At 42.9% G+C, this 16,055-nt stretch overlaps 1 protein-coding gene across 1 annotated transcript in view; it reads right to left on the bottom strand.

The window, feature by feature from the left end:
• Positions 1-3,478: 3,478 nt before the first annotated feature.
• LOC104479051 (CDC42 small effector protein 2) overlaps positions 3,479-16,055 on the bottom strand; it is a 59,581-nt gene continuing 47,004 nt past the window's right edge. The window contains exons 2-3 of the mRNA XM_086769731.1: positions 15,087-15,188; positions 3,479-3,577 (exon numbers count right to left, since the gene is read on the bottom strand). Of these exons, the coding sequence (XP_086625857.1) occupies positions 3,479-3,577; positions 15,087-15,188 (201 nt within the window). The remainder of the gene's footprint in view (positions 3,578-15,086; positions 15,189-16,055) is intronic.

Below are 16,055 nucleotides of genomic sequence, written 5' to 3'. Positions count from 1 at the left end.
TAGATGGGCATCACATTGGCAAGCCTCCAGTCATCTGGGACCTCCCCTGTTAACCAGGACTGCTGATAAATGATGGAGAGTGGCTTGGCAAGCTCCTCCGCCAGCTCCCTCAGTACCCTCAGGTGGATCCTGTCCGGCCCTGTAGACTTGTGCGTGTCCAGGTGGCGTAACAGTTCGACAACTGCTTCCTCCTGGATTATGATCAAGTGGCATCAGAAATTATGACCCCTAAAAATGTCACTGCATTGCTATGTGTTTATGTACACCAGACAACTGAACATCTGATTTTATGTCATCAAGTATCAATATCAGTACCTTTATCAGTGAAGACTATCCAACCTCACTGGAACTATTCATTCAGATAATTGATACCTAACACTGGAATACAACTTATGGAAGGACAACTGCCTCCATAGCACTTGTGTTCTGCATGCTCTTTGTGAACTGAGAAGAGTAGGTAAGTACATAAATGTTTAAATCAATTGGATAACTATTGCAATGTGAAATCAGGGAAAGCAGAGGAAGAGAAAAAAGACTCATTTATGAAGTAATCTTTATTTATAAACGTATGTATGTTGTTTATGTATAAAAATGGAAACTATTAGGCTCAGTTATGCCTTATTTGTTAGGATTATTTTTTTCACATAAAAATTTAACTCAGTCAAGTTTCAAACCATCAACTTGTTTCAAACCACCAAGAAGGATAAAAATAAAAGGATGATTTATAGAGATAATTCGAAAATAGTGCAATATCAAAATATCATTTTCACAATGTGTGAAAGAGAAACATGATTTGGAACCTGAGCAAAAGGCTTTTTGCTGCCTTTGTAAAAAGTAATCCTGTATGTTGTTTTCACCAGCATCTGTTCTGTCAGATTAGCATGTTGCTCTTAGCAACTTCCACAGCCCCTAAATATTTAGTACACAGAAATTGCCAACTACTTAGAGAGAGTTACTATAATTTTCAGCTAATATTGCAGGCAGTCTGACATACTGCTGCTGTAAATGATCATACAGTCTAAAATTAAGAAAAATTGTAAAAAGAAAGAAGCAGCCAAACATGATTCTTTTATTTTTCAAATAGACTAAAACACTTCCACAATACTTGGATACTACACCGGTTACAGTCTTGAGGTCAGCTCTTTCAAAATAAATATACTGAATATTTATAACAAATGCCTTATGAATGCAAATTTTCTCTTTATTATTTCAAGACCAGTTGGATAAAACTTAAAGACCTAAGTCTGAAGCAGATAAGATACAAGTCCTTTTTCAGAAATAGGCATGACACATGCCACAGCTAAATTTTTCACCAACAGCAATGTCATCAGTCTGAACCAAGCAATTTAATTTTTTTTTTTTTCTGGCACCAAACAGGCCACCATACAAATCAGCTCCACAAAGCATGTGGTCATCTATTCTGCTGATTTTGTATGAAATAATTTGTGTTTGCAGGGTCCAGACTTTTAAAAATGGATATGAACAATGAGAGATTAAAAACATTAATGGAAATTTACTCATTTCTAAATTACTTGATTGGAGAAAATATTTAAAGAACAAAGAGTAACAGAATGCTGTACATTAGGTATTGATGATGGAAGCTAAGGTTAGTGCTTTAATTTGCTTTAACAAACAGCTAAAACCAATCCTAAACAGCTCTATGTCCATAGTACTGGTTGGAGGCTGATGTGTGCATGTCACTGAAAGGCACGGTAGGACCAATCTCATAAATGGCATCATCAGAGCAGAACAGCAACTTCTCACTGGAGTAATCACAAAGTGTGAACAATGATGAGCCATCACTTCTCTCATCATGAACACAAAGCAGTCACCAAGACAAAAGAGGAAAGAAGATACAGAAACTCACATAAACCTGTAACACAGTGTCGTAGTTCAGCCCCGATCAGGACCAGACTACGCAGTCTCTCTCTCACTCACCCCACCCTCCAAGAGAACAGGGAGAGAAAATATAAGAAAAACGGCTCGAGGTCTGAGATAAGGACAGGGAGAAATCCTTAAAGTTACCGTCACGGGCAAAACAGACTCGACTTGGGGAAAACTATTCATTTATTACTACAAACAGCAGGATAATGAGACAGAGAACAAGATAACCTCCCCCCACACCTCCCTCTTCCCAAGCTTAACATTATCTCTACTACCTTCCCCTCCCGAGCGGCACAGGGGGGAAGAGGGAATGGGGGCTGTGGTCAGTTCATCACATGTTGTTTCACGCCGCTGCTTCATGGTTGGGGGAAGAACTCCTCGCATTCCTCCCCTGCTCCATCGTGGGGTCCCACCCCTACGCCACAGTCCTTCATGGAACTGCTCCGGTGTGGGTCATCTCTTCCACGGGTGCAGTCCCTCTAGAACAGCTGTCCCAGCGGGCCCTCCACAGGCCACAGTTGCCTTCAGGCATCCACCTCCCCCGGTACGGGGTCCTTCACGGGCTCCAAGTGGATCTCTGCTCCTCCGTGGACCTCCATGGGCTGCAGGGGGACAACCTGCTCCACCATGGTCGTCACCACAGGCTGCAGGGGAATCTTGGCCAGGAGCCGCATTACTCCTCCCCCTCCTTCTGAACTGACCTTGGCGTCTGCAGCCGTTCCTCACAACAGGCTGGTAGATGTCTCTCAGGATCTTTTTTACATCTTATTCACTTCTCATCTCCTTTCCACTTCTTGCAGCTGGGCTGGACCGAGTCGGGCCCAGTCGGCTGCCTGGCGAGAGGCCAGAGGGTGAGGCCTGCAAGGCCCATGAGGCTCGCGCCTCCCCCTCTGCGCCTCTGCCCCCGCTCAGCTTCTTCACATCTTCTCTCCTCTCTTTTTTTTCTGTTTTCCCCTTCTTAAATACGTTATCGCAGAGGCGTTATCACGGAACATTCTGCTACCAATCAGCTCGGCCTTGGCCAGCAGCAGGTCCGCCCTAGGCCCGGCTGAGTCCACTGAACAAAGGGGAGCGACTTCTAGCAGTTTCCTACAGAAGCTACCACCTTAGGCCCCCCCTTACTAACAAAACCACGACACACAGAAAACACACATTAAACTGAGGTTTGAACACTTTGATAGTGATGATTTTCCTACCATAACATATTTAACATCACACATATTTTGCTTAATTAAATGGAACACTTGCAAAAATGGCATTCAAATTGTATCACAACATTCTTCTGAAATTTAGTATACAACTCAGTTCACATGCAAAGAGTTGCCTACAATAATATCTTGGACATAAAACAAGCTTAAGGACAGATCTGCAATCAGGACTGAATGATTAATGACTTGTTCATTACATAATAAAAAACAACATTCTCGCACGATATTGAATGTTCTACCTAGAAATGCATTTTAAAATCATGTAGCATAAGGACACAGCTGTTTATAGGGAGTTAATTATGATATGTAGCAGGATGTTCTTCCTCACTACTCTACCAGCACCTAAAAAGCAGACAGTAATACTTACTGGAAAGGTTTCCCCAAGGTTATCCTGCCTGAGTGTCTACAAGCTGCATCTGAACATTTGCAGATATGCCACCTCCATAGCCTCCCTTGGACTGCATTTGGTTCTGAATTGAGCTCACCTGGAGACAGAAAAAAAAGGGGGTCAGAGAAAACAAGGCAGACAGGCAGAAGTGAACTATGGCATCTTCTTGCTTTTTGTTCCTTTTTTTTGTTTTTTTTTTTTCAAGTACTCTCTCACTATTAATGCTACATTACTTTTGCATGAGGATATACGCAGAGTAGGCTTTCTGGAATATTCACTTCAGCAGGCAGCTCAGCAGGAGCCATGAAAGAACTAGCACTGATGCAGAAGTTTTTCCTCTATCCCAAAGAAAACTGGCTGATTCAGGATTACATTGAGCTGCTTGAATAATCAAGAAAATTAATCAAATATTAACGGTATCCAACTCCACTCAGCTGTAATTTAGCTTGTTATATGGAAAACATTCTTTGTGAAGTATGGTAAACCAGTGAAATTAACACCATTGCATTAAAAATGCATTACTCAATTTATAAAATATCGACATAGTAACTGAACTGTACGGCTAATTTCAGAACATTTAAAATAGGGCTTTCGAAATGAAAAAGGAGCCCTTCTGCTGTGTGGAAGATACTTCAGTTTGTTTTTTGTTTAAGAGCATGAACTTACTTTTCCTTGATTGATACTATTTCTATAATCAGCATGGCTTTAATTCTTTAAACCATATTCAGTCTAACAAATTCTCTGAAATTATTTTATTTGAAGGCATTTTAGAAGGCTTTTTTTTTAAGGGAAAGGATGCCATCCAGAGGGCCCTTGACAGGCTGGAGAGGTGGGCCTGTGCCAACCTCATGAAGTTCAACCAGACCAAGTGCAAGGTCCTGCATGTGGGTTGGGCAATCTCAAGCATAAATACAGGCTGGGTAGAGAATGAATTAACAGCAGCCCTGAGAAGAAGGACTTGGGCATGCTAGTGGACGAGAAGCTCAACGTGAGCCAGCAATGCACGCTTTGCAGCCCAGAAGGCCAACCACATCCTGGGCTGCATCGAGAGGAGTGTGGCCAGCAGGTCGAGGGAGGTGATGCTGCCCCTCTACTCTGCTCTCATGGGACTCCACTCAGAGCACTGCATCCAGTTCTAGAGCCCCCAACATAAGAAGGACGTGGACCTGTTGCAGCGAGTCCAGGGGAGGGCCACAAAGATGATCAGAGGGATGGAGCACCTCTCCAATGAGGACAGGCTGAGAGAGTTTGGGCTGTTCAGCCTGGAGAAGAGGAGGTTCTAGGGAGACCTTATAGTGGCTGTTGTGGTTTTGTTTAGTAAGGGGGGGCCTAAGGTGGTAGCTTCTGTAGGAAACTGCTAGAAGTCGCTCCCCTTTGTTCAGTGGACTCGGCCGGGCCTAGGGTGGACCTGCTGCTGGCCATGGCCGAGCCGATTGGTAGCAGAATGTTCCGTGATAACGCCTCTGCGATAACGTATTTAAGAAGGGGAAAACAGAAAAAAAAAGAGAGAAGAGAAGATGTGAAGAAACTGAGCGGGGGCAGAGGTGCAGAGGGGGAGGCGCAGGCCTCATGGGCCTTGCAGGCCTCACCCTCTGGCCTCTCGCCAGGCGGCCGACTGGGCCAGACTCGGTCCGGCCCGGCTGCAAGAAGTGGAGAGGAGATGAGAAGTGAATAAGATGTAAAAAGATCCTGAGAGACATCTACCAGCCTGTTGTGAGGAACGGCTGCAGACGCCAAGGTCAGTTCAGAAGGAGGGGGAGGAGTAATGCGGCTCCTGGCCAAGATTCCCCTGCAGCCTGTGGTGACGACCATGGTGGAGCAGGTTGTCCCCCTGCAGCCCGTGGAGGTCCACGGAGGAGCAGAGATCCACTTGGAGCCCGTGAAGGACCCCGTACCGGGGGAGGTGGATGCCTGAAGGCAGCTGTGGCCCGTGGAGGGCCCGCTGGGACAGCTGTTCTGAAGGGACTGCACCCGTGGAAGAGATGACCCACGCCGGAGCAGTTCCACGAAGGACTGTGGCCCATGGGAGGGACCCCACAATGGAGCAGGGGAGGAATGTGAGGAGTTCTTCCCCCGACCATGAAGCAGTGGCATGAAACAACATGTGATGAACTGACCACAACCCCCATTCCCTCTTCCCCCCTGTGCTGCTCGGGAGGGGAAGGTAGTAGAGATAATCTTATCTTGGGAAGAGGGAGGTGTGGGGGGAGGTTATCTTGTTCTCTGTCTCATTATCCTGCTATTTGTAGTAATAAATGAATAGTTTTCCCCACGTCGAGTCTGTTTTGCCCGTGACGGTAACTTTAAGGATTTCTCCCTGTCCTTATCTCAAACCTCGAGCCGTTTTTCTTATATTTTCTCTCCCTGTTCTCTTGGAGGGTGGGGGGAGTGAGAGAGAGACTGCGTAGTCTGGTCCTGATTGGGGCTGAACTACGACAACATCTCATTTCCTCTCCGCTTCTTGCAGCCAGGCCGGGCCGAGTCAGGCCCAGTCAGCTGCCCGGCGGGAGGCCAGAGGGTGAGGCCTGCAAAGCCCACAAGGCTCGCGCCTCCCCTTCTCTGCCCCCGCTCAGATGCTTCACATCTTCTCCCCTTTTTTTTCGTTTTCCCCTTCTTAAATACGTTATCACAGAGGCGTTATCATGGGACATTCTGCTACCAATTGGCTCGGCCTTGGCCAGCAGCAGGTCCGCCCTAGGCCTGGCTGAGTCCACTGAACAAAGGGGAGCAACTTCTAGCAGTTTCCTACAGAAGCTACCACCCTAGCCCCCCCCCTCACTAAACAAAACCAGAACAAATGGTAAGTAGGAAGACTCTGGCAATTACAGGCCTGTCAGTCTCACTTCAGCGCCTGGTAAAATTATGGAGAAAGTTATTCTGGGAGTTATTGAAAAACACTTGAGAGAGAATGCAGTCACTGGTCATAGCCAGCATGAGTTCACGAGGGGAAAGTCCTGCTTAACCAACTTAATTTCCTTTTATGAGAAGATCACTCATCCAGGTGACCAAGGGAAGCCAGGAAATGTGGGGATTTTTTTTATTTTAGCAAAGCTTTTGATACTATCTCTCACAGTATCCTTCTGGACAAGACGTCCAGCACACAGGTAGAAAAGTCCATAATACGTTGGGTGAACAATTGTCTGAAGGGTCAGGCTCAAAGAGTTTTAGAAAATGGAGTTACATCAGCCTGGCAGCCAGTCACCAGTGGGGTTCCCCAGGACTCGATTTTAGGGCCAGTGTTCTTTAATGTTTTTATAAATGATCTGGACGCAGGAATCAAATGTACATTAAGTAAGTTTACCAATGATACCATATTAGGAGGAGTTGTGGACTCCCTCGAGGGTAGAGAGGCCTTACAGAGATATCTGTATAGACTAGAGAGCTGGACAATCACCAATCATATGAAATTTAACAAGAGCAAGTGCCAGATTCTGCACCTGGGACAGAGCAATCCTGGTTATACCTACAAATTGGAGGATGAGAGGCTGGAGACCAGCCCCACGGAAAGAGATTAGAGAGTTTGGGTTGATGGCAAGTTGAATATGAGTCAATGGTGTGCCCCGGCAGCCAAAAGGGCCAATCGCGTCCTGGGATGCATCAAGCACAGCATAGACAGCCGGTCAAGGGAGGTGATTGTCCCACTCTACACTGCACTGGTGCAGCCCCACCTCGAGGACTGTGTGCAGTTTTGGGTGCCTCAATATAAGAAGGACATCAAACTACTAGAATGCGTCCAGAGGAGAGCAACCAAGATGGTGAAAGGTCTTGAGGGCAAGACTGCTTAGTGACACTTCATATTTCTCAATGGAAAAATTACCCAGTTCATTCACAGAGTAAGGCAGCAAGGTTTAAATACTATTTGACCACAATCTTGTAACACAGCTGTTAAGCAAAGATATGCTTTAGTAAATCCAGAGAAAAAAGCATCTCCGTGTTCTGAAAACTTCACACCTTAATTAGAATTAGAGATTTTCCAGAAATCTTTGTTAGAAGTACCCGGATAAGTATTCTTTGAAATAATATTGACATTTTTTAAAAGTTGAAGGAAGGAGTTCAAACTAGTTACTGAATCTGCTCTGAAATCCATGTTTATCTCACCAGGCCAGATGCACTTGCAGAAGCCCTCGTCCTCCCTTCCCCCTATCAGGGTAGGCACTTCTAGGAACTTTAGCAATGCTTTTAATGCACCAATTCTCTTTTGTACTCTCAGTTCCCAAGAAATTCAAATTGCAAGTAACTCTGCCAGACAAAGCACAACATAGGCTGAATAAGGTTGAAAATCTTTTTTCACTTCCTCATAACTTTCTCATAGCTCCCCCCAAAATGCTCCATGTTTAGTTTCAAGTTAAGAATAAAAACATTGAAGAAACTTCTTCAAAGTTTAAGTTATAGTTTTTAATGTATTTTTAAACACTAAAAGCATAGGTCTTGATTCTGTACAGTGACCCATTTTATTCATGTCCTTTCCTTTATGATAAGGTTTTGAACATTATGACTGAAGTTACTTGTAATTAGAGATTTTCTTATAAGGGTTTTATTTTGTGATCATTGGTCAGTTTGAGTCATTTTTTTTTTCCTCCCTACTGTGACTATGTGCTTCCCCCATAGACACACTTTTCCCCATAACCCTACTCAAGTGATAACCATCAGTGATAGATGTGTCTGGTCATCATGGTGGCATCTGGCTTAAAGTGGATTTGGAGAAGACTGATAACAGCACAATAGCCAAGGGCTAATTTATGGTAATGTGCCCACCTAACCACAGTGCTGGTCCATGTCCAACTCAAGTCAAATTTGGCAGAAACTAACATCTACAGTTGGCATGTAAATATGACTATGAGTCAATTATCTTACTCCATGAATAGTGAGCAGCCCAAGAGCCCTTTGCACGGCAGTGGGCTGCACGTCGGGGTCTTCCCTTGGGTAGGGACGCCTCTCAAGGTTACTCCTTGAGGCTGAGAGAATCCTTGTCGCAACAGATCCCCGGTAAGTGAATTGGGAATAAGAGCGCTGAAACTTTGAAATCTTAGCTAAGTGATATAAAGGATTGATTGTGCACATATAATCCTTTAGACGTAAATCGTTGGTCAAACCTGGGACTAGGATTGGATCCAGCTGCACCTAGACTCCTCTCTGAGAAGGAGTTTAGAAAGCAAGGGAGTCCTTTCTGAATCTCATGACTCAACAGGAGGGTCTCCCTGACAGTTTTGTCTGATCCTCTTCTCTGTATAGTAAAAAAATCCAGTGTACCTTGCCATCGAATCTTGTTAAATCACTGTTGCATTTACCATTTACTACCAAACTTTGATAAATCACTGTTTTATATCAATAAAGTATATTGTTGCTTCTCTCTTATGAGTGAAGTGCATCACTCCACCCGCAACACCTACTTATATTGAAATAGTTTATTTCCTGTGGTGGTTTAGCCTGAGTCACCACACTGTTTCTCCCTCACTCTCTCCCTCCCCAGCAGGATGGGGGAAAAAATTGGGAAGAAAGGAAAACTCATGGGTTGACATAAAGACAGTTTACTAGAATAGCAAAGGAAAACTACAGTAATAGCAAAATATAGGGATATTAATATATACAAAATGAACAATGTATGATTTTCTCACCACCCGATGTCCCAATGACCGAAACAGCCCATCCCGAGTAGCGATCACAGAAACGAAACCGAGCAGCAAGTAAAGGAGCGAAAGGGAGCCAGCAAGGTAGAGGGAACAATGCCAGCAAGTGAGAGATGAGAGATGGAAGGTGGATGCCCCCCCCCCCGGTGGGCATCCCCCACTTATATACTGAGCATGACGTTTATGGCATGGAATACTCTCTTTGGCCAGTTTGGATCAATTATTCTGTCTGTCTTTCTCCCAGCTTCCTGCATCTGCACGTTAACGAGACGTTAATGAGACTTGGAAAGCCAGACAGTGTCCTTGGTCTCATTAACAACAACTCGTATCATCAGAGTGTTTTTATCAATATTTTTCATATACGAAATCCAAAACACACTGGCTACTGAGAGGAAAATTAACTCCATCCCTGCCAAAACCAGGACATTTCCTTAAGTAACTTGAGAATAGACTGTACTTCAAATTAAGCTCAAAACAAATTCCTAGCCATGAAGGACCATCATATTACAAGAATATGTTGCTTCTGAATTAAGTTTCAAAGAATACTGTAAATGGTGCAGCAGGATATCCTTTTATACCCAAGGAAAGAACAACAACTTTATCAAATAAAAAATACACATCTCTCTACCAGATTTTTTTCTTATTATTTTAAAACAAATATTTTGAGGAAAAAAAACCTACTCCATAACATATATAGAAAAATAGCCAAGCAAACATACAGTTAGCTTAAAATAAAAGCACACAGTGCATAAAAGACAGATTTCCAACACTGAAATGCAATTTCAATGGAGATACCAGTATTATTTACCTAGTTAAGATACAAACTGCTGTGAACATAGGCAGTTTCAAAATGTTCCAGAAACATTATAACAAAGTATATATTTTCAACAGAACAGTTACTACTGTTCTGAAATCTGAATATACAAGTTAAACTGTCTCTTCAGAAATGACCTGCTTATCACACCAAGAAACACCAAATTGTATCCCCTGTGTACCTATGAAAAGTTCAAAGCATTTATTGCTAAAAATGCCCGTTTGGAAAATGCCCTATGGGTCAGACCTCAATCTTGACTAAGTCATCTAGAGTTTTACTGTCAATATAATCTGTAAACCTGAAATGATTTGGCTTTCCTATGAAATGACCCATGTATACAGTGGCATATGGCTTACCTACATTGATAGGTATCCAGTGAGGAGAAAAAGCCTAGAAGAGAGGTGTCAATTTTAGATGCTATGAGTTATTTTTCCAACTAATTTTAAGACAAATTGTACATACTTGCAAATGCAAAACAAGCTCATTTCAGATCCTCAAACTGAAAGCTGATGACAAAATCACAAGCAACTTGCAATGCTTATCTATTAAATATGAAAGAAGCTTTATACATCTCAATTCTTAGTCAGTGACTTGCTATAGGGAAGTACACAGGCCACGTGACAAGTGTACTCTGATCCCAAATAACCAGTATTTGAACTGAAAAATGAACTTCTAGTTAATGTTAACTACAGCTATTAAAAATTCTATTCACATACAACTGACAGAAAATATCTATATAGCATGTAGTTAGAAATTACACTTTCACACATCCTCTTAAAAACAGGGTACATCACAGATAGGATATTATTTTCAATATGCAAACTGTCTGCAACAATTTAAAGAACTTTCATTAATAAAATGTATAGGTAATCTTGTGTCACTAGCTATTCAATCTTATACAAAAGCCTGCTAACAAAATGTCTTTAAAAACATTTCACAATATAAAGTTAATTGTGTTGCTCTTGTAATTTCGGAGAAATCATCTTTGCTTATAACATAATTTCTTAAAACTTCAAAAATGCTCCAGTGAAATGAATTGTGATAAATATTTCTCAAACTAAAGACCCTTCTGTTCTGAACAGGAAATATTTTTGAAATATTGAAGTGACCGTGCCTGATTAACAGGCCTGAGCCAGAGTTGACCCATGGATGATCCATATCGCATTGCTATGTTCAGCAGGATTGTGTTGTTTTAATTATAATTTCTTCAGTATACACAGAGTGTGAGAAAGTACATCATAAGGATGGATAACAACTCCTTGGCCTTGTGTATGAAAAAACAGAAGATATGCAAGAGAGAAGCATTACATCCCAGCAACTCCTTTGTTTCCTCTTTTGAGCTCTGGCCAAGCTCTAGAGGGGGGGCCAACGGGGTAACTGAAACCAGATGGTTCTGCATTTTAGAATAATTAAAGAGAGTTGTTTATTTAGCACTATAAAAGGCTGGACCCTCTTGCAGAGACTTTGGAGACCTCACCTACGAGTGGACGCACTGCATAAGACCTCCCAATTGCTGGGACAGGCTCTCCAAATCCTCGCTGCAACTGGGGCTCCCCAGCGACTGCAAATCTGGATGATGGTAACGTATTAACAGGGCAATTGGTGATGTATCTTTCTTAATCACTATACTTATTTTCACGTAGCAATTATTAGATGCATTACCTTTAAATGCTATTGCTGTTAATCTGCTGATAATCACTACTAATCCTTTATTACCGTCTCTATTTGAGTAAATCAGGTGAAACTTAATTTTGTGGAGTATTTTGGCATATGAATCTTTTGTGCTGATCCTGCTCTGTGGTAAAACAAATATAGATACTACTATTATACTACATTAAATATATTTATCTCATGTATAACATATTCTACCGTATGTCTATATATATACAAACCACATACTGTAATATATTGAATAAAATTTAAAATAGAATAGAACAGAATAGAATAGTTCAGTTGGAAGAGACCTACAATGATTATCCAGTCCAACTGCCCGACTAATTCAGGGCTGATTAAAAGTTAAAGCATGTTGTTAAGGGCACTGTCCAAATGCCTCTTTAACACTGACAGGCATGGGGCATCGACCACCTCTCCAGGAAGCCTGTTCCAGGGTTTGACCACCCTCTTGGTAAAGAAGTGTTTCCTAATGTCCAGTCTAAACATCCCCTGGTGCAGCTTCAAACCATTCCCATGCGACCCATCACTGGATACCAGGGAGGAGACCAGCACCTCCTTCTCCACTTCCCCTCCTCAGGAAGCTGTAAAGAGGAATGAGGTCGTCTCTCGGCCTCCTTTTCTCCAAACTAGACAAACCCAAAGTCCTTAGCCACTCCTCATAGGACATGTCTTCCAACCCTTTCACCAGCTTTGTTGCCCTCCTCTGGATGCATTCAAGTACCTTAACATCATTCTTAAACTGTGAGAGTCAGAACTGCACACAAAACTCAAGGTGAGGCCACACCAATGCTAAATATAGAGGGATAATAATATCTTTTGATCAACTGGTTATACTGTGTTTAATGCACCCCAGAATGTGGTTTGCCCTCTTGGCTGCCAGGGCACACTGCTGACTCATACTGAGCGTACTGTCAACCAGCACCTCCAGATCCCTTTTTGCAGGGCTAATCTCCAATCACTCCTCTCCCAATCTATACTTGGATCTGGCATTACTCCACCCAGGTGCAGAATCTGGCATTTGTTCTTGTTAAATTTCATGCCATTGATGATTATCCAGTGCTCTAGTCTGTCTAGATCCCTCTGCAAGGCCTCTTACCCCTTAAAAGAGTCAACAGCACCTCCCAGTTTAGGTGTCATAAGCAAAACTTGCTAACGGTGCATTCAACTCCTACATCCAGATCGTTGATGAGGGCTGGATGGGGCTCTGAGCAACCTGAACTAGTTGGGGGCTCCAGAGCTGGATGCAGATGTTCCTGCTCCTTGCAGGGGGGTTGGACTAGGTGACCTTTAAAGGTCCCTTCCAACCCAAACAATTCTATGATTCTATATGAAAATTTATGTAGGATACATACAATGTCAAAAACACTGATGAAAAAGCAGGTCTAACAGAATTTTGGGCTGACAGGTGGCACTCTTTCTGAAGCATCCTACTTTTTAGGCAGTCTAAACTACAAGAACAAGCACAATGAAATGTTTTGTTTTTTTTTTTCTTCAGAGATACCATTGCCTTCCCTATGATGTTACATAATAAAAAAGATGCTTTTCTATGTTACATCTAAATTATATAGGATAAGAATTCAAGAATTTTGGAAGGGAGCACACCAATTAAAGAACATACAATCTGTTATGTTGCATATCTAGCTAATTAATTTCTTCCCTCCTCTTTAAAATCAGGAATTAAGATGGACCTTGAGTGTTATAGTTTAGCCCCACTTAGGACCAGACTACGCAGTCTCTCTCTCACTCCCTCCACCCTCCGAGTGAATAGGGAGAGATAATATAAGAAAAAAGGATTGAGGTTTGAGGTAAGGACAGGGAGAGACCCTTGAAGTTACCGTTATGGGCAAAACAGACTCGTCTTGGGGAAAACTATTTGTTTATTATCAAAATCAAAGCAGGATAATGAGACAGAGAACAAGGTAACCTCCCCCCACCCCTCCCTCTTCCCAGGCTTAGCATTATCTCCACCTCCTTCTCCCCCGGAGCGGCACAGGGGGGAAGAGGGAATGGGGGTTACGGTCAGTCCATCACTTGTCGCTTTAGATTTAGATTTAGATTGCACATCAGGAAGAAGTTCTGTACTATGAGGATGGTGAGCCACTGGAACAGGTTGCCCAGCAAAGCTGTGGATGCCCCATCCCTGGAAGTGTTCAAGGCCAGGTAGGATGGGGCTTTGAGCAACCTGGTCTAATGGAAGATGTCCGTGCCCATGGCAGGGGAGTTGGAACTAGATAATATTTAAAGTCTCTTCCAACTCCAACCATTCTATGATTCTATTATATAAAAATACTTGTAGTTCCTATCATCTACAGGAAGCCATAAAATCCCGGTTGTGAAATCAGTGTTTCTTGCTCTGGAAATAATTCCCATTGCAAATAGTGAGAACCTCAATAAGTACACACAATAAGAACATTTGTGTGAACCATAAACTAAGGAAAGTTAGAGTTTTATATTGTCGTAGTTTAGCCCCACTTGGGACTAAGCACTACACAGCTGCTCGCTCACTCTCCTCACCCCTCAAGGGAATAGGGGAGAGATAATATAACACAAGGCCCAAGGATCAAGATAAGGACAGGGAGAGATCATTCAATAGTTATCGTCATGGTAACTTGTGGCAAACCAATTCAATTTATTAACAATAAAACCGAAGTAGGATAACGAGAAACAAAACCAAATCTTAAGAACACCTTCCTCCCACCCCTCTCCTCTTCCCAGGCTTGACTTCATTCCTGACTATCTCCACCTCCTCCCCTGCAAAAGCAGCACAGGGGAGGAATAGGGAATGGAGGTTGTGGTCAGTTCATCACACATTGTTTCTGCCGCTCCTTCCTCCTCGGGGGAAGAACTGCTCACATTCTTTCCTTGCTCCTCTCCTCTCCTCTCCTCTCCTCTCCTCTCCTCTCCTCTCCTCTCCTCTCCTCTCCTCTCCTCTCCTCTCCTCTCCTCTCCTCTCCTCTCCTCTCCTCTCCTTGCCAGAGGTGGGTCTGCTTTGGAGCCAGCCGACTCCACTGGACAAAGGGGAGACTTCTAGCAGCTTCTCACAGAAGCCAGCCCTGTAGGTCCCTGTGCTACGCAAACTCAACACATATATAAACAGCATTTAAAAAAATACTTATGAAATCTACTTAGAATTATAAGATATTTTAAAAGATTTTTTTCTGAAGTACTCTACTATATTGTAAAATATACCTCTATTTTAGTTCATATGTGTTATCGGAATAAATGTAAGAAGTACTCTACGTATACCTTGTACAGTTTATAAAATTGTACTTTGTATTGTCAGTAAACGTAGGAATTTTTAATATGATATTCCATAATCTTGAACGTAAGTGGTTAAGGCTTGGAATTAAGATACCAGCAGGTTGTTTTGCAGCTTTATAACTCTTATAACTCAGTTGAGAACCACTCCTTCAACTAATGGCTTCATGCCACAATAGTCATGGTCTCATATTGTGTCAAAGATGAAATATTCTTCATGTACTTATACTTACTGAGTTCATGCCACTGAATAGGTCTCCTGATCCTACATGAGCCGTGTGAACAAAGTTTGTTGGCTCCCCAATCATACTTCGGTCAATCCTCCGTCGTCTTTTCTGAAAACAGGTAAAGAAACCATCTGATTGAGATTCATTTAAAAAAACAATGTTTGACATATGTGTAGAAGTTAACTGTCCATAGATTACTTCATACACCATAGGATATTTTCATAGGAGTCAAAAGGCAGAGTCTAATGTGCTTTATTTTTACTTGGAGGATCTATAGCAGATTGTTAGACCAGCACTGATATCACTCCTAATATTTAAACTAACCAAACATTCATAAATATCCTTACTACATTTCACTGTAACAATATGTCGTAGTTCAGCCCCAATCGGGACTAGACTACGCAGTCTCTCTCTCACTCCCCCCACCCTCCGAGAGAATAGGGAGAGATAATATAAGGAAAAAGGCCCGAGGTTTGAGATAAGGACAGGGAGAAATCCTTAAAGTTACTGTTACGGGCAAAACAGACTCAACTTGGGGAAAATTATTCATTTATTACTAAAACCAAAGCAGGATAGTGAGACAGAAAACAAGGTAACCTCCCCCCACCCCTCCCTCTTCCCAGCCTTAATATTATTTCTACCACCTTCCCCCCGCACCCCGAGCGGCACGGGGGGAAGAGGGAATGGGGGTTACGAACAGTCCATCACACGTTGTTTTACACCGCTGCTTCGTCGGCGGGGGAAGAACGTCGGTTCATCTCTTCCATGGAATGCAATCCCTCCAGAACGGCTGCCCCAGTGGGGCCTCCATGGGCCACAGCCTCCTTCAGGCATCCGCCTGCCCCAGCGTGGGGTCCTCCATGGGCTGCGGGTGGGATATTAGGAAACACTTCTTTACTGCAAGAGTGGTCAGGCACTGGAACAGGCTGCCCAGGGAAGTGTTGGAGTCACCATCCCTGGAGGTGTTCAAAGAAT

Source organism: Chlamydotis macqueenii, chromosome W (genome assembly GCF_036417535.1).
Source record: "Chlamydotis macqueenii isolate bChlMac1 chromosome W, bChlMac1.mat, whole genome shotgun sequence".
NCBI lineage: Eukaryota > Metazoa > Chordata > Aves > Otidiformes > Otididae > Chlamydotis > Chlamydotis macqueenii.
This window is presented reverse-complemented; position numbering and strand designations above follow the sequence as displayed.